Genomic DNA, 20,687 nt, shown 5'->3' on the forward strand with positions numbered 1-20,687 from the left:
GGTATAACACGTGCTTGTACTTAATAATGGGCACGTAATGTTAGTAAAAAGGTTGGGTACGCCATTGATTTTTTCTTTTTTTGTTGGTGACTGTCAAGTGCGGTCAAGGTGGTTTAATCTATGTTTAAAATTTGTTTGTATTTTATTGTGTTTATTGTGTTATAATTTCCTTATTGTCAATTACAGATATGTAATTTATACACGTTTTAGTTTTCTGCAGGTCTACTTCATTATTAGCAGTGAGTACATATTTGATCATTTTATTGTTGCAAAAAGCTTTACAAAACCACATATCAAGATAATGTGGGTATATTTTATTTTTACACTATGTTATCATGGGTGTTGGGTCTGATAAAATTGAAATAATGTCATATAATTGCAATGGATTAGCGAATAATCAAAAACGACTGGAAATATTCACCTGGTTACGAGATAAATGTAGCAGTATATATTGTTTACAAGAAACCCACTCTATTATTAATAATGAGCATATGTGGAAAAATGACTGGGATGGGGATATCCTTTTTAATCATGGTACTAGCAATCAGCGTGGTGTAGCCATTCTTTTTAGAAAGTGTTGTTCATATGTAGTTCACAGCAGTAGAAATGATTCATATGGTAGGTGGATTATGGTAGACATTACTGTTGAAAACTTGCGTTTTATTTTAGTTAATGTGTATGCTCCTAATGAGGATAATGCCGTCTTTATTGATAATCTGAATGTCTATTTAGAAGGATTTTGCGATCAATCGCCGGATGTGATTTTTTGTGGAGATTTCAATACAACATTGAATGAAAGCATGGATCGAGCAGGGACTAATACACACAGTTATCACCCAAGATCACGGGAAAGTATTCTCAAGTTATTATTAGCGTGGGATGTCCACGACATCTGGCGCTTACGTAATCAATTGTCTAAACGTTACACCTGGAGAAGAGGTAGACAAGCAAGTAGAATAGATTACATATTGATTCCTTTTTCATTTGTGTCGAGGGTTACCACGGCAACTATTGGTGAAAGTTACCGTTCTGATCATTGTTTAGTCAAGGTCGAAATTGAAACTAATGCCCACCCCCGCGGCAAGGGATATTGGCATTTTAATTTATCTCATTTAAATGATCACGAGTTTGTCAACACCACCAAGCAATTTATTACAGAATTTTTCGAGATAAATGAAGGGTCAGCCAATCCACATAATGTATGGGACGCATTCAAATGTTCTTTCAGAGGTTTCTGCATAAAGTATAGTTCTATGCAACATAAAAAGTATAAAGAAAAAGAAAACACACTTATAAAGAGATACATAAACTGCGAGCCATTGTTGATTCTCACAATCTTGCGCCTACCGATATTATGCAACAGCTGTCAATAAAACAAGAGGAATTAGAAGCAATATATTCTGAAAAGGCCTCTGGTCTTGTAATGCGTGCTAAAGCACAATGGTTGGTAGATGGCGAACGCCCAACTAAATATTTTTTAAATCTCCTACATAGAAATTATTCCCGAAAAAATGTCACAAAATTATTAAAACCAGATGGTACCGTGCTGTCTGATCCACAGGATATATTAAATGAGCAGGTGGATTTTTACACAAATCTTTACAGTGTTGAAAGGGAGTTCATGGAATCTGAAAATAATTCCACTATTTTTTATCCTGATATGTATGATTCACGATTAGACAGTTCGGAGAGAGATACATGTGAAGGTCTTATCACAAAAGAAGAGTTGATCGAGGCTATTAATTCATTTTTGACTGGCAAATCTCCTGGTTTAGATGGCATACCCGTTGAAGTATACAAAGTATTTTTTCCACATTTAGGTCACCACATGCTTAAGTGTTATAATTATTCGTTCGAAAGTGGAAAAATGACAACAACTCAGCGAGAAGGTCTTTTGACACTACTCCTTAAACAAGATTCTTGCGGAAAAGACAAAGATCCAGTATTTCTGAAAAACTGGCGACCATTAACTCTCCTTTGCTGTGATACTCGTATCTTGGCCAAATGTCTTTCATTACGGGTAAAAAGGGTAATATCTAGAATAATCCATGAAGACCAAACAGGGTTTATTCATAGAAGAGTTGTTGCGGATAACATTCGCCGACTTTTGGAAATTATTGATTCATATGAGAAGGATGATTTACCAGGGTTAATTTTTATTGCCGATTTTGAAAAAGCATTCGACAAACTTCGGTGGGAGATTATATTTAACAGCCTGAATTATTTTAATTTTGGGCCATCGTTGGTGACTTGGGTACGTGTTATGTATAGAAATATAAATAGTCGTATCATCAATTATGGAAATATTTCCCAGAAATTTGGTCTCTTTCGAGGTGTTCGGCAAGGCTGTCCATTATCACTATATCTATTTGTCATTGCTGTTGAGCTTTTGGCTATTAGAATAAGAAATTGCGAGGAAATTAGAGGTTTATTCACAGGACCAATTGAAAACAAAATTTCACAATATGCAGATGACACGAGTTTCACAACTGTGCCTACAAAACAGTCATTTTGTAAATTATTGGATATTATTAGTGGATTTTCTAAAGTTTCCGGTTTGAAACCGAATTATGAAAAATGTAAAGTGATGCATATTGGGTCATTAAAACATACTAATTTTCATATTGAGACGTCACATCCTTTAACTTGGGTTGACGGATCTGTTGATGTATTGGGTATTCATATTCCTGAAGATTTATCGCAGCTAGTCACACTAAATTTTAATACTCGTCTTGAGAAAGCAAGGAAAATACTGCAGCCATGGAGAGGTAGGGGTCTTACGTTGTATGGTAAGATTATTGTAATTAAAGCATTAGTGAATTCTCAATTTCTACATCTGTTCATGTATGAAAAGTATGAAACCTTGGTGTTTCAGTTTTTGTGGGGAGGTAAACGTGACTGGGTTAGAAGAAACACAGTTTACAACACGTATGATAAGGGCGGTCTGAATTTAACAAATTTGAAGGTTTTTAACGATTCTCTTAAAGCTGCTTGGATACCAAGGCTTATTCATGTGAAAAGTTCTTTCTGTAGTAGATTTTACAACTATCTTTTAGATAGCTTTGGTGGTTCTTTGTTATATTTATCATACCTTAATGAGAAAGACCATACAATATTGGACCCTTTATATTCCAATTTCTTAAAACAAATTCTTACAGCATGGCTGCGTTATAATTGTATTGAATCAGAACCTACGATTGAAAGTCTTTGTCAGGAAATCATTTGGAATAATTCTAATATCCGCATAAATAACATACCAATAGTTTGGAGAAGTTTTATTGAGCATGGTATTGTTTTTATTAATGACCTTCTTGATGAAAATTGTAATTTTCTAGCATTTGAACAGTTTATTTTACAATATGGGAATGTATGTACCCGATACAAATTTTTTCAGTTAAAATCTGCCATTCCTTCAAAATGGAAAAATCTCATAGCTGGTTGTGCTGGAAAAAAATTATGTGTATGTAAACCAAACATGCGTAATTGTAAATGGCAAAGTGGTGATAAAATTAATAAAGAGTTGTATGCTGTGCTGCCGAAACCTTTTTTAAGCGATGAAATTCCAAGACATATCCAGCACTACTGGCATGATATCCTGGATGTTATAATACCATGGGGAGCTGTATGTACACTCCCGTATAAAATCACAACCAATACAAAGCTTAGAAATTTCCAGTACAAGCTTACTATGAAATTTTTGCCTTCTAATCAACTTCTGTATGCATGGAATCTCAAAGATTCTCCACTATGCTCTTTTTGTGAAGAGGTTAGTGAAGATTACTATCACTTATTTTGGGATTGTAAATTTATATATATTTTTTGGAATTCAGTTAGAAAATGGTTATCCTCGTTCACAGAACTCATTTTAACATTAAATGCTCTAAAATGTATTCTGGGAGATATTGATGAGCATGCTAATCCAATGCTTAACTATGTCCTACTTATAGGTCGTTATTATATATTTAAGTGCAAGTTACAAAACATTATGCCAAACATTGTAGGTTTCAAATCCTGTGTAAAACAAACCATTGATCTGGAAAGTATCATTGCGAAAGCTCAGAACAAAAGAACAAAGTTTCTAAAGAAGTGGGGGCCTTTTATTGAATATTATGATCTGTAAATGTTTTTCTGTTATTATTGTTTTGTCTGTAATTTTTGCATAATGAATAAAAAAAAAAAAAAAAAAAATGTACTCTTCTTTTGACCATAGCAATGAATCAAGGTACGTGCCATGTATGATTCATTGTTGAACACAAAGAATGTGCAAAGTGAGGGAGATAGACATGCACAGTTGTCTTTATGTATGCAAATCGCCATGGTAATACATCTGGACAAAGTGATCTGAAAAATCACTCTTTCTAATGATAAAATTGTGAGTATCTTAGTTGTCAATATTTAAGCGTTATTCTCACCTAACACGTTTTAAACAGCCATACAAAATTTCAAAATGAACGTCAATGATAGATATATATTTAAATCAAAGTGTTAATTCAAACAAAAATGTCCCCTCAAGGTAGACAATGTCAGTATACAGGATTAAACTATGGCGGGAGATTCAAATTACAGTTCACATAGAAAGGTGCAATCCTCTGCATTTGTTGTTGGGCAAACACAAAAATAAAGATAGTTAAACTGATCTTGCCCTTTGTTGTATAATATTATTTCCTTTATCATAGTTTGTTTCAATATGAATATGCATTGTCATAATTTGAGAAATGTGAACTGACTGAAGACTGTAGGCAGTAAACAAACTAACTCAATCTTACGAAACATAACTAACTAGGTTACAGTACAGTAAAAATACATTGACTGAAAAAAGGATAATACTTGACTGTTATATATATCTTTTCACATACATGTCATCATACAATGAATATAATGAGGCAGTTCATATTTGTCTCAGTAAATCATATCTGTACCAAATATTTGCTAAATCAGCTAAGATTTATATTTTTTGGTTATCTAGCATGTTTTACGATTCTGTTCACATCTATAAGCAGCATTTTTTTTCTGAGATGAGGCATTTATTTTCATACCAAAATATTTGAATTACTCTGAAAATATTAATACAGAAGTACAATTGATGTTCAAATATTACTGATTTGATTTAACCTAAATAATTTTAAAACAGACAGAAGAATCATACTAAATTATAGTAAAACTATCAACAACAAAATACTGCACGCACAGTTCATCAAAACCATTGCTCTTTAAAAATGAACTATGTCAAACACACAATTTTGAGTTCCTCTCAACAGTGGATGCAACGTTGTGTATTTTTGCATTATATTTTGTTTTGACAACTTTAGACTAAACAAAAGTTTGGCAACCAAAGGATTTTTCATAAGAGCTTATATCGATTATCTGACATGTTTTCTGTTAAGATAGTTTATGTATTTTAGAAACAGTCAAAAAGTTTTATCAGATTTTAACTACTACTTTCTCAACTTTTGCATGATATTTTTACACCAGACATCCGTCGTCCGCACTAAAGGAAGATTTTATACTGATGAATTAGGTGACCATATTTGATACAGTTTGGAATAGAATTTATTGTATACACATTAACAATTATTAACTACGATGACGACAACGACAACGACACCACCAGACATTTTTCCCCTAAGATACCTTTCCATTCATTATTTGCGATACGGGGAAGGTAACAAAAACTCGAGTTATGATCATGCATTGCTTACCTTGGTCGATGACTATCTGTGATTGGATGTTGAATCCAACGACAAAATACCCATTTGTGTTTGTATTAAATGCATTCAAATCAACCGTTATCAACGATATACCACTTTCATTGAATATCACAAGAATGTATCCATCTACAGAATGAAAAGATGTCATGATAAATCTTGTCAATAATTGGTTCTTTCATGTAACCTCGCCAAGAACACTTTATTTTATCTATGAATGTAAACTTGTTACCTCCATCCTTTGCCACTGGCTAACGTTCAAATTCAAAAATACTGAATATATTGGTTATGTACACATTGCTCTCAGTACCTATACTGCATAAATCACTGAGGAGTTGATTTATTAGTTCAGCCATTGTACTCACCAAGTGATGTTGATCCATAACCACCATCCCAAAGTTCAATGTACTGTTCATCTTCTGTAAGACTGAACTCATTAATCACCAGGGTGATATTCGTAATGATGGGGCAGATATTTGGTAGTTTAGGAGATAGATGGGAGACTGTCATAAACACATCACCGTTACCATAGTGACAGCGATTAATAGACTCGTCATCCTCAAGAAATCTTCTATCTTCAATCACCTGTTCTCCACCTGGGGTTAACACATTTATAAGTTGCTGAGCTGCAGGATCATCATCTGTTGCCATGACTACAGCATCAATCAGACTGACATTGGTAGCTAAAGTCCCAGTTTGAAATTCAGATTCTGGTGCCCAGTATAGTGCCACAGCACTTGGACCATTTTTAATGAAACCAGAAGATGCTCGTTCATATATCAGGTCAGGTGGGCCAGCAACACCAGCTGGGCCAATCAGAAAGAGAGCATTGTTATCTGTGTAGTATTCATTTATGCCGATTACGCGATATGACACATCAGTATTGCCATTATATAATACCTATTAGATAAAAAAAAAAAAAATTTGTATACATGTTTGTAAATATATTGTTATATAAAATCCTTTGAACTCCTCACAATTAGAATTTGGCACTTATTGTTATATTCAGATTTTGTTATTTAGCAAGTTTATTTTATTTAAAGCTTCATTGAATATATAGCCCTAAGTGAAATGTAGAGTAACATTATTTTCTACAGTGTCAAACACTATTTGTTTCCATTCTGTTCTATTCTAAATAAGATACAAGATAAACTGGCAAACATTTACAACTAAATTACATGCTTCAAAATACTGTCAATCATTAATAAGAGGATTTTTGGACATTGCATATCTTTATGTATTTTTCTATGATTCCTTTGAAAATACAAAAAAAAATGTTGAAATGGACATTGTGGAGTATGATACAGCAAGCAAAAATATGCAGCTAATATATAAACCTTGAAATGACCTTGACCTGAAATTCAACATTTTTTAAGGAGATGCAGTTTATTTGTGAATTTCAATCAAAAATAGTTTTTTTCGTTTTTTATATAGATTTTTATCTAAAGAACATTCTGTGAAAATTTGACCAATGAATTCTTATTGGAACACCGTTAAAATTGCTGTTTATTTTCTGGTTAAAAATAAAAAACACTCACACGTGGCAATGTTTATGTCCAATTTGCACGAGTAACCAAATAACAGGACCTTTGATTGACAATATGCAAATCGAAATTGTACGCGTCATAGTTCATTCAATTCACGCGCATGTGCAATTATTCTCAAATCAGTTCTCGCTCGCTAGCAAACCAAACATTATATTTCCTCAGCATTTTTTTCCTAATTTTTATCAATACATTATGCGTGGTGTGAAAAGAAAGAGAGGTAGAAAGAAGATTCAGATGATTTCTATGTCTGAAGAGGCAAAAGCTACACTGAAGGCATCAGCCCACCGAACGAAAAACAAAATCGATGTGAGCGTCCAAACATGGCTTTCCCTGAAGACATGAATCCGAGTTTCTGATTGACTGAGAGATTTTATTTTTAAATAATTGTTCTCAAAAAATAAACTGAGCATGTGAAGAATAATTTAACATTGTTTACAGTGATAACTGCTCATTGTCGAAACGAAGCTTACCCATTCACGCTAGTCACAATAAACATCATACTCTTGAATAGGCGTCAATGACTACGGTAAAACTTAGAAAATGACGCCAAAATACACCTTAAAAGTCCCATTTTATTTTTTTTCTAAATCTCATCCCGAATTTATGGCAGAATCTGGTCCCTCAAATAAGGGACACGTGAGCTTTGATTCTAACCGGATATACACTTTTGTGTATCTTTTGTCCAATGGGTACCTGTACTTCGATCATTCATAAGTTTTGCTAGGTGGTGCGAGACAGCTTTGTTTGCAACCGGACTAACTCCGTTTAATTCAATGAAGCAAACAACTGACAATGCTAAAATAAATTGCAGAGGTACGCTAAAATTAATTGAAAATAACCAAATAATTTCAATGAAAAATATATCACAGAGAGAGGTAACTTGATACATTACGGTAACAACTCTTTTGACGCGCTGACCGCTTCTCCGCATCTGATGTTTTTTTTCCTTGTCATAATACTTACTGATTGATGATTTTGTTTTGATTTTTGAGATTTTTAGCCTGCAACTCGGCCACGACCTTTGCTTTTTCCGTGAAAAATGGGTAAGTTACGTCAATTTGACGGACATTCCATTCTTTTTAAACTAACGAAGCACACTGTTTCGCACTCCTATTTTTTTTTTTCATTTGCCGATTTCTATTCAGAAAAATTCGACCGCTCGAAAATGCACCTTAATTTTGCACTCTTAAAACATGTCAGATTTCCAACACTAATTATTTAAAACTTTTACGTTAGGAGCTGGAGCCCTCTTCTTGCAGGCGACCGACGCCGGTATAGTCAGGGAGCATGTGTGAGTCCGTGGGACTTTTGTGGTGAAATACTCCCACCACTTTAGATGGGCCAATGGGATCGTAGACAATATAAAAACACATGTTGACAAGCATGATAAGTGTTATATAATTTTTTAATAGATATAACAAAAACAACAATATTGTACTAGGCGATGACTTTAACGAAATTCAACAAATTAAATAATATCAGCTATTATGCAATGTAAACATGGGTTATACCTGTTATAGATGATTACCGTATATTTTTCTCCACTTATGTGCTAAATTGTTTTACCAACAACGTCTGTCAAAGTCAGTTTTGTTTTATGAGTGGATTCCATAGACTTGTTCATAAGATACTTCCACATATAGGTTGCCGAATGCAACTTTCGTTCAATCAATAACTCTTAGGGTGTATTTAGTTGACCATAATGACTTTTATTAAAATTGATCTTCATCAGATTCTTCCTCCGCTTCTTAGTCTTCCTCGTCATCGTCGTCATCTCCTATATTCTCACATGGCTGTTCTTCATCTGTACATGAGCAAAGATCAGTACAGTAGAGCCCTGCTTTCTGGCAAGAACATCTTCCTGAGTGACATTGTGTCTTGCAACCACACTTGACTAAGTGAAGCACTGACTGGGGTGCTGGGAGCTCAGTTGTCATGACGGGTGTCCACCCTCCTTCATTGTGTTTCCATCCATAATCTTCTGGAGATGGGATATCTGGGCATGCAACTGTATCCTGGTTCCAAACAATAGACTGATGGTGGCAGCGCAGAATTGCTTGATGTAGTGCTGCTGGAGTGGGTGGTAGCTTTTCTGATTCTGCTTGCTTCTTTTTGAACATCCACCATCTCAGCTGCTCAACTTTTGAGATGGGTGTTTGCTGGACTTATACTTTGCAGATAAATTCTTCAATTGCTGAGTAGGTGTTGTCACTGAGTCCTGTGGTTGTACCAAGGGAGGCCAGTGCGGAAACAGTAGCATCACTTGCAGCTTCAAATGCTTTCCAAAAACTTTGTTTCCCCTTTCCAATGAAGCTACCAGTATTATCACTGCCACTCAGAGCATGGAGACCTGGCAGTGCTGCTGCTCTTGATGGACCAAGTACATTATATATCTGACCGAGCTTGATTGTTTGGCAGTTCTTCCGTGGTCCAGTAACAAAGTTTGTGTTTTTGCACAAATCAGGATATCGACGTATAGCTAGGATGAAAACATCTGTGTCTGGGGAGCAGATATCAATGCGTGTTGCACCACATGTAGTTGCATCAGCAGCATGCAGGATAAGCTTTGTGTCAGCCTCTTCTTGATCACTGCTTATGTAGCTCTTATCTGTGAATGTTGCCCTGCATTGTGTCCCCCAAGCAACAACAACACGGTCTTTATTTGCTGAAGCATGCTCCAGTATCTTCTCACCTAGATAACCAGTCAGCTCCATTTTAGTCTGCTGGTGTGATAGTAACTTCTTCATTGACACTTTAGCTATGTTAGTGGTGTCAGTTATGTGATAGGCTACTGGAACTTGAGTCCCTTGTCTCCTGCTCCGAGTTGTCATCTTCAGTGAATGTTGGACATCGTACCGATCAAAAATAATGCGTATTTCATCCATGGAGCTGTACTTTGCTTGAATATGAGAGAAAAAGTGGTCACCTAGGTCTGAGCAGCTCTTGATATGGTCAGGTTTGGACAGTGCTTGCACTTCTGCCATTCCATCAATGAGGGCAACTCGATAAGTGCCCTCCCTAGCCAAATCCAGATCACCTGCTTCAGTTTCAACATTACTCTCTTGAAGCAGACTGACAATGATAGACATGAGGTTGCTCTTTGCTGAACAATGTAGCATCTGTCCATCAGCAGCAAACATGGATCTTGGTACAACTGACAGTTCATGTTTACCAACAGCTTTCTCTAAGTTGATATTTGGTCTTGACTTGGCCACTATCAGCAAGCGAGCAAAGAGACTCCTGTCTTCTTTAAGCTCTACCAACTTCTCATTTACCTTGAGCTTCACCTGTTTTCCTGTGCTTTTCCATGTCTGGAGTTTACACTTCTTCATTGGAGCCCATATATTGATCTTATTTGTCTTGATGCGGTTGCTCACAAATTCATCAAGAAGCTTGCTGCCAATTTGACTTTGAGTGCAGAGATCAAGGGTGACCTTTTCTGGCATAATTTCCTTTGTCACCAAGTTGTAGAGGTCTTTACTGTCTTCAGTAAATGGATTGGTGAATCTCTTGATAGTTTGAGCCAGTGCAGTAATGATCATTGATTGTCTTCTTTCAGCTAGAGCTGAAGTAGTATGGTGACTCAGTTTGGTATTTGAGGCATAGCCAGCCATATCTTCAGCTTCTCCAGCAAGACGTGCCAGTTCAGGTGCAATAAGAAAGAACTTTGTTCGAGCACTTGGATTCAAAGTGATTCCTATCAGGCCTCCTGAAACTTTCATAGAACGGTTGACATGTTCCAATGCATGATCTGCACCTATAGCACAGAATGGAATGTGGGGATTTTTATTCACAACCCAGTTGCCTTTGAGGAACTCATCATATATATCGGCATCAGTCTGCTTGAGTGATTCCATGTCTGCAAGGTAGACTGGCATCATCCGTGCATAGTTCAACATACTATGTGCAAAGAAGTACTTGACAAATGATGTGCTGGATGCGAGGTGGAGATTCCAATCGCCAGTTCTGACTGACCTTATATATTGCAACATTTCCATCACCATCTTCATGTACTGACGCATGACAATGAAAAGAGGTAATTTGTCATTCTGTTTGTCAAACTCACTCATTTTCTCTAGTACATTTAGTGACTGCATCTCTGTAATCATGTAATCATGTTGTCATGTGCTTGTTGTATATCATTGTCATCATGACATGCTTGTCTGAGGTTTTGAGCAGCTCTTGTGAGACCTTCTACCATGCCTGGGTGCTGTTCAAAGAATGCCTCATGGTACATGATGGACAGGGCTTGTAATGTCAGCAGATGTGCCTCAACTCCTCTCACATGTCTTCCTTCCAAGATCTGTTTTACAGTGGTTGGTCCATACATATCAGCTTCTGTCCAGCAGAAGTCCAATCCACTGTTTTCAATATATGCTACAAGAGTACGCAGCTGTGCCATAACAAAATGCAGCTCACCTGTGCGAAGTACTAGATGATCCATATCATCACGAGCCATCTGAAGCTGCTTGGCTGGTTTGTATAGACCCATATCTAAAGAAATAACTGTTTTTCGATCAGGACCCACAACTTTTGCATTTATATGCTGAGCTTGCTTTAAGATAGTCAACAGAGTTGTCCATTCATGGGCAGGTGCAGGAAGTAGTGGTGGTGCACCCACTCTTGTCACGGGTAACTGTTTGCTCACCAGTGAGTTATAACCTGACCAGGAAGGAATGTTGTCATGACTTCCATTCTCTTCAGAGTTTGAGGAGTCATCTGGTTGATTGTCAGTGATTTCAGTTAGCCTTGACTGAAATCCTACAATTATTCGTCCCATAAGCCAGGCAGCATCTGGGGAGCATGTTTCTTGTACCTGATCTTCAGCAAGTGTGAATGTAGGATATGTGGGACTTGACGTTTGACTCAGTGGCTTAGAGCATTGAAATAAAGGAGTGTCTGGGAATTCACTCATTGAGCGATGGGTGGTTGACTGCAATAGCTTCAATTTTCTGGCCTCATCACCTGGTTGACATCTTTGGTAGCTGGCCATTGCAGTGGCATGGAGTGTGTGCTTCCCATCAGCTGTGTCCTCTGCAAAGTCAACATTGTCAATGGCAAAGAAGATAAATCTTCCCTTAATGACATCAGGAGGCAGGTAGACCATGTCATTTTCCAACACGGTATGAAGAACACTGTTGGCTATCTGTGATTCTATCCTTAGAAGTCTATTATACTCAACTGATACACCCAGACCATGCAGAATGTTGATAACTTTCTTGCTTCTGATGGCCTGGCGAATGGCTAAGCCAATAGCCAACTGCTGCGGCATTTCTCTGACTGCTCTTAGACTGTGTCTCTTTCCTGTTAACCTGATGCTTGGACAAGAACATGGACATTGTACTTTGTGCAAGACTCATGGCATTCCTGTTTACAGCTGTTGATCTGGACTCAGTAGAGAGTGATGTCTTTGGTCCTTGGATTATCCAACGATAGAAACTGTATAGCTGGGTTGGTATATTCTCCTTCTCGACATCACTTAGCGACCCAGCAAATGTCCATGGTCTGGCCTTGCTTATTGCTTTTCTGAGAATTGATGCAGCAGTAAATAGGCACTTCATGTCTACATCGCCTTCTTCTGTGTCATCTTCTGCAAGATGAATAGTTGCATCCCTTCCACACTTTATGCTTACACGTTCAGACTCATTCACTCGCTTTGGTCTGTGGAATTGTATTTCCATTATTTCCCTCTGCAGAAGTTTCTTCAGCATCTTGCGACTGAACATGGGATTCATCACATTATTTTCTGTGCGAATTTTAATATATGCATCCTGAAGTGTTGCCATGCTGATGATATGACCATCAAGAAGCTCCCCTTGAACAAGACTTAGAAACTCCACTTCTGCAGCATAATCATTAAAGGCACTGTGCTGACTAGTTGTTTCTTCAGATCGACGTAGCACATGTGTCACATGAATGGCTCAGCAATGCTTATGATACATGATGTCAATAGCGTGTGCATCTTCAGGATTTATTGCAGTGCTGAGTTTGACTCGAAACTTCTCATTTCTACTCTTCTCTACTGCATGTTTGAGAGCTTGGCCTGCATTGCCAGTAACAACTTTATGTAGAGGCTTATTATATAATGCTCCTTGTTCACAGAAGAAGCATGCATCTTTCTCAAACGGAACAGACTGGGAACGTGTGAAGGTGCTACTGCTGTCTGAGGAGGAACTATCCGGTGCTCTACTGCCTCTTGCTGCCATCTGCTTTTCAAATTTTTCCCTAGCTCTCTTGGTTAACTGTACGTGCACTGTGTTCTGGTAACATTTTCTGTGCCATGTAGCATTTATTGATCCAAGATCTTGATCAGTCAAATCACCAAGACGCCTGCTCACTTCCGGATATTCACCATCACCATACTTTGCTCTTTCATGAACAAATTGCAGAACTTTTTCATAGGTACTAGGTTTTCCAACAAGGGCACCACCAGCTTTCTGGCAAATGATGCACATCAAAAAGTCTGTTACATATCGTGCACGTTTTGACACTGGAACTCCCAGCGGAGCTGTGTGTTGCATTGTAAACGTACTATTTTATCAATCTCTATTCAGTGTTTAAAAAAAGTCACCACCACCACCATTTGAACACTATTACTACACCAAATAGGTGACTATTAGAGTTCTACAAAGTTCAGGTTTATAATCTACAGCTCGGTCTACTGATAGATGATCTGAAACATACATAAGAAAAATTGGTCATTATAGGCTACAATAAAAGTGTATTATATGTATACAGGGTTAGACCATTCAATATTTGAGGGATGAGGTCATCATGGCAAGTAAATTAATGTTCACTAGGTATTGACCTATTTTTTTTAGCGCTTTCCAACATAAAACCAAACAGACATATGATTTTTGGGGAAATGTCAATGTTTTTTAATTTGACCCCCCTCCAATCGAATGGTCTGACCCTTATGAGTAGTTACGTTTAATAACCCAGCTATATATAGTTATATATTTGATAAATAAATAGACATGTCTTCTGAAAAAAAAACACACTGAGAATTATAATAATTGACAGGTTTCATATATAGAGATATATTGGCAAGTGCTAACAATTAACTTAATGAGCAATGAAAATAAGGCGATCTTTCGGGTTAAAAAAAAATCTGCAGGACAGGAACTCAGAGTGTAAACTTATTTTCAATGTTATTTAGAGATTCCTCAGTGTAATTAAAACATATGGTTCACTTTAACCACCAACCTGCCAACACACAGAGCCATTTGAACTAATGGCAGGAAATACGCAAGGGGTACATGTGCAACAGTTGTAAACAAAAGTGTGCAAAAATAGGCATTGCCTTCTTTTGTTAAAAACCGCTAACACAACAAGTTTCCAGACTGTCAACATGTTTTTTATCATCAATTAGGGTCACCTGAAGCCATATAGATAAGTGATTTGCTTTCACCACCCAAGTCCCACGGGCTTCAGAATTGATGCACATGCTCCCTGACTAGTAGTACAACAGCATGTTTTGTACGTACATCTGTGCGCTGATTGTCTGCGACTGTCTTAGAAAATCCCTGAATAAGGCGTTACCAAAATCGGAAAAAATAAAAAAATGCCTCCTTAAAAAACGAACAGAATTCAAATATTTCTTTTAACAAATATGTTGCACTGGGAAAAATGGGATTGGAAACGATGAACAAAACTTCTGTGCCTCGCGTTTCGATTCTAGGATTACGCGATTATTCATTATTGTGCGTTCGCTTCCTGGAGTTGGTTCTCAATACTACATAAAAATCATCAAGGATAAATAATTTAATATCCCACTTTGTACTCTTCACGGTAAACCATAGGCTCTGAAATATTCCTAGATTTTTTTTATTGAAAATACATCGAAGAGAAGCCATGATATTTTGATCGTGATAAAAGGTCACCTTCCTAGGACCGCCCCCTGTTTAATAATTCATGAGATTACGTCATATTTACTGGGCATTGCCACGTGTTTTTACCAACCCCATCAAAACACTGGTATGAATGACGTGTTTCTGATTTATAAATTCAAGAGCAGTTGTTCTGGTCCAACAATTTTACATAAAATGTCTATGTCTATACGTTAACTTTCAATTTCAATAGTCTAGAAAAGTATGACAAAGTATGACAAAGCAGTAATTCCCGGTTTAACGCGCAAATATGCAAATTAGCCTTTTTCTCGTCTTCTATTTTTGGTGAATTCTTGGGTTTTAAATTAAAATAGCTGATGGACGCTTTGGCCATTTGCCTTGGAATTTTCACACATTATTGACAAAGTGCTCCCCCTTCAAAATTCGTCCGGACAGTTTATTACGGCGAGTGGAACAAAAATAACAAGTCCGCAATTAACATGGATATATAAATTATGCAAAAATAGAAAAGAGTGAACTTTGAGGTCATGCTGTGCGACTTTGAAAGCCGTTAGAGAGATGAGTGGACGCATTTGAATTAGTAGTATACCAAGGTATCCAGTGCTGTAATTTTACCCACAAACGGACTTGAAGTTTTTAAGCTAATGTTTTTAAAACCACTTTTGCCCAAAAAAGCATATTTTTGACCCAAAATCAAAAACGCATTCTGGATATTTAAAATAAAGACAAGTTTTACAAAGTTTGTATAATAAGCTTTCAGAAAATATATAACATGTTGGATATATAATACCATCTTCATTGTCTAATTACTCAATTAAAAAGCAAGCCAAATAAACTGCATCTCTACCTTAAAAACATTGGCCCAAATAGTTCAGTACCCAACACAATGTGTACTGAAAAATACCATGGGAAACATTGCCCAGGTAGTTCAGTACCCAACACAGTGTGTACTGAAAAATACCATGGGAAACATTGCCCAGGTAGTTCAGTACCCAACACAGTGTGTACTGAAAAATACCATGGGAAACATTGCCTTGGTAGTTCAGAACCCAACACAGTGTGTACTGAAAAATACCATGGGAAACATTGCCTAGGTAGTTCAGTACCCAACACAGTGTGTACTGAAAAATACCATGGAAAACATTGCCTAGGTAGTTCAGTACGCAACAATACACATGTATTATACGTAGCCCATATATAACATACAGGAAAGTGGGAAAAATAAAAAAAATAAAAATATTCACACAAAAATTCATAACTTTCAGAAAAATAGAGATATCTTCACTAAATGAATACACTAACAAGACATGAAATGTCACAGTCCCCGTTATTTGATTATAAAGTAGTACAAGGAACATCTGCAAACAGGTGAATGAATATGTACTCTATGTGGGTACAACTCATCATAAAGTGATTTCCCATAATCTAGTTTTGTACTGACAACTAAAAACTTCCACTGACCCATGTTCAGAATCTCGGAGTACACAAGTGCAACAAAACTATTTGTCATACATGTATACTTGCTCAAGAAACTGCATTCATAAATCTGAGTGAACCTTGATGTACATGACTTCTTTGTTAATCAGGTCTTAGTATATTACCAAGACCTGGGTTTGTTTCAACATCACCACTGGGCATCAGAATCATTCTCATGTTGTCAAATACAATTTTTTATTAATACAGTAAGGTTTATTATTTAAAATGTATTCATTGTACATAGAACAACATCTGTTAATTTAAACAATTGTAAAAGCTATGTTTTCAGAGCAAGTACATGTAATAATTAAGGAAGCCAGTAAAGGTTGGTCTGCTCATAACCTTCAATGGAGAAGTAACAATAATTGTTTGAAGTCTTTTTAGTGCAGTGATATTATTGCATTTCATCATTATTAATGGGTATAAAATACTGTAAACCATTTAATTTTCACTTCTAGATATATTCAGGATTCTATGAAATTTCAATAAAGTCCCTGACACTCCATGTTGTAGGAACCCAGAAAAAATTGCCTTGCAAAATTGAAGCAGTTCACAGCACCACTGTAAAAAAAAAAAAGTTTAAAATGAGTATTGTTAAAGATATACACATGTGGGTTCATAAGACATACCGGTATGTACCAATCTGAGCGGTTCTAGAGATTAGTATCACAAGATTTTACTCTCCGTGATTCAATATCAGCCCTATGTATAACGCTGTGTTGATCAGGCGAACTAATTGACAATGGCCCTACAGGTATCGCTATGCAATCACAGTAGTTTTGTATTCTTCTTGCATTTCGACCATGGAAAAATATTTGTTTTTGAGAGTGGCCGAATTATTAGAAGAAAAACAGAAACTATTTTTTTTTAGTATAAATTCTAGTAACTGAAATGCAGGATTGGTAAAGAACAAGACAATAAGCAAGATTGATAAACCTTCAGCGAGCACTCCTGAAATTTCAGATCATTGGTACCATGTTTTTGGATACATTCAATAAAATTGGGTTATTTATTTGATGTAACGAAACATGCATTCACAGCAGACGGAAATTCGTTTGAGATGTTACTGGATTTTTGTATTCAGTTTTCCATTTCAACCACCATCATCACTTAGTAAGCTGAGATCATGCATAAATGCACAGTGTAGTGCCACCAGAAAACCAATTGCTTGAGAATATTTTGCACCATTACACCATTTCAAATATTATATTAATTCACAGACAACAAAATAAAGATTTTCAATAACATATAAGTTTTCCCACAGTTTATGATTGTATAGCAATTACATGGCTTCACCAGTTTTACTCTGGAAGAAGTTGGAAACAGATAACAGGAAGGGGCTACATGGCTACATCTTTTTTTTTTTAATTTGAATCAAGCATGATTTTTAAATTTTTTTTTTTTACAAATGTCTATTTCAGGGCAACAGAAACAAAAACAATAAATGTGTAGGTAGGCATTTTAACAATTGCACTATTAATATTGGATGAAAACGTCATTACCGATATAAATCATAATTCTGTTCAAATTAAAAATAAGATCACATTTAATTTAGTCAGTTTTCATAAATAAATACATAATAACATGTACTTATAAATTTGAATAAGGTTCAACGGCTTTTTCATTTAGTGCCAGTTTATACACCATAAAACTTCTGGTTTAGGTGTCACACTCAAAGAGTGAAAGGCCTTTGGTTTGGCATCGCGAAATGTTGGAATTGAATCCCCCCAAAAATTCAGTAAAGTTTACGAAAAGTAAAGTATTTTCTAAAAGAAGTTTCAAATAAATACAAACACGAATACATTGCTTAGTTGTTAGTACCGGTAGCAAATGATCACGGTAGCACAATCTGGTCATTCTGTGTTTCGCAAGTGAATAACTTACTTGTTTTGTAATGTTCAGTAATGATTATAATACGCACAAAAAAATTCGTTGAATTTTTATGAATTGGAAGTAATATTCAACTTAGTTTCATCGTAAACGAATGATTTTGGTCGAATGTAAATGCGATGCGATATCCGCCATGTTATTTCAGTACACGTGGTCATTTAAATATGTTAATGACGGCTCAGTGACCTCGTGGTGAACGCAACAGGGGATTCACCGATGTTTAGCAAGATCTTTATGCTTTGATTTTGACGGGGAAAACGGCATGATTTTTTTTTAGTTGTTTTCAAAAAATAAACTGAGCATTCAAAGAATAATTTAACATTGTTCACAGAAATAACAGCCCATTGTCGAAACGAAGCTTACCCATTCACGCTATTCACAATAAACATGATACTCTTGAATAGGTGTCAATGACTACGGTAAAATATAAATTAGACTCTTTTAGGCATCAGGAGTGAATGAAATATCCAAAACATTAAAAAAAAAAACTGCCGAAAAAACGGGCGATTTCACGGTCCGTTGCAGACTGCTCGACCGACCGTCCATACACGTGTTGTCACTGTACATCCGCCATGTTGAATCGCACAAGATCGCCGAAATCTTCATTGCAACTAACAGTTCAATGCTCATAACATAAAAAATACGAATATAATCATAGGCAACCTGCTATTATATATAATGAATAAATTGATCGACACAGGGAAATTCTCCCTCCCCCCCCTCCCCCCCCCCCCCCGAGTTGTGAATATTTCGGAAATCGCTACACAAGCAAAAGACCGGAAAACGATTTACCGGTACTTGAAAACTATGTCCTCGTGAATTAATCGTTCGTGTACAATAATTTGACAGGGTATACAATTCACAAACTAGTTTCGTAGATTAGAGACAATTGTTTGCTTTTTTTAGTTTTTCACAAGAATATAAAGCTGGCAATCATCATAATATTCACGTCCGTACGTCACGAAATGTACACCAATCGTACCCCAATAAACTGGAAAACTTACCTTTGCAAACACGTCTCTTATGCCGCCTTCTTGAAGTTCTTGAAATCAAATAAAGTTACTAGTTCTTCTAGTAACGAGTGAATGAGACCACTGAGCCAAACAGAATACATGTATAAACAGTACTATAATAAATTGCACGCAATGGAGAAATCACGTGCCGTAATAACAGCAGCCTTACTCACAGATCTAATCTACTGTAAAATATTTTATTTCAGCTGGAATTATCATTCGCTGAAAAGACTTTTTCTGGGTGTTTTGTATTGAATTTATTTTCATTGATTTTTGACAAGTTGACTGTAAAATATAAGAAAAGGGTATATTCGCTGGATTTCATTTTAAGTGAAACATTCCTTCAGCGAAAATAGCAAAAAAATGTTGCAAGCAAAAATAAAGCATTTTACAGTAATTAATTTATTCTGAGCATGCGCAGACGTTTTGTCAATGTTGCCGGGAGAGGCAATTTTTGATAAAATCGTGAAAAAGACCCACTTGGGATTTTCAGATCTGGGAAAAAAATTACGTGCATACTCGGAGGGGACATGTTCATCAACCTGCCAAGTTTCACTGATATCTGCTGTAGAATTTCTGAGAAAATGTTGGAGACGGAATTATGTACATAACCTGAATTATTAGTCCCCTTTTCAGGCTGCGCCTGAACGGGGACTAAAAATATTCCCTAAAAATAGAGCTTTGGATGCCATGTCATGAATTAAACAAATCTGACAGAGGACCATCCCAGGTAGCAAGGTGATCTAATATAGCTCACAGCTTGGGAGAAGAAGTCGCCTGAAAAATAGTTGGCAGACGACGCATGACGTACAGATAACGACAGGTCCCGTCAACCCATGAGCAGCGCTCTATCATCTTCGTTGACAGCCGAGGTAAAACGAGAGTAGAAATACAGATACGCTTACTATAGCCAAGGTGTTCAATGGAAACAGAGGTCTACCAGGACTATACAACTCAATATACTCTTCTACATCCGTACCAGCTTGGTCTACATTTATCTCGTTGATAACAATTGGTGGCAATGGACAGGAGTTCTCAATGCCAGGAGTTGAACGTCCTAGTGTGAATGCCATCAGCTCTAGTGGTGAACTGGAGTAACATCGGACAATGGAGTCATCCTCTGATAAAAATTGAGACCAAGAAGTCATTGTAATAATGTGTTACAAATTAACTACATTACGCAAAAAAAAAATGTTGCTTCTTGTT

The 20,687-nt window shown here is 36.4% G+C and overlaps 1 protein-coding gene across 1 annotated transcript in view; it reads right to left on the reverse strand.

The window, feature by feature from the left end:
• The window catches only part of LOC100367085 (uncharacterized), a 47,467-nt gene that overhangs the window by 10,291 nt on the left and 16,489 nt on the right, over positions 1–20,687 (reverse strand). Inside the window, 3 exon segments of the mRNA XM_085496176.1 lie at positions 5,700–5,834; positions 6,071–6,605; positions 20,387–20,601. Coding sequence (XP_085352302.1) covers positions 5,700–5,834; positions 6,071–6,605; positions 20,387–20,601 — 885 coding nt within the window.

The sequence above is a fragment of the Saccoglossus kowalevskii genome, chromosome 2 (assembly GCF_978046115.1).
Source record: "Saccoglossus kowalevskii chromosome 2, keSacKowa6.1, whole genome shotgun sequence".
NCBI classification, from domain to species: Eukaryota; Metazoa; Hemichordata; class Enteropneusta; family Harrimaniidae; genus Saccoglossus; species Saccoglossus kowalevskii.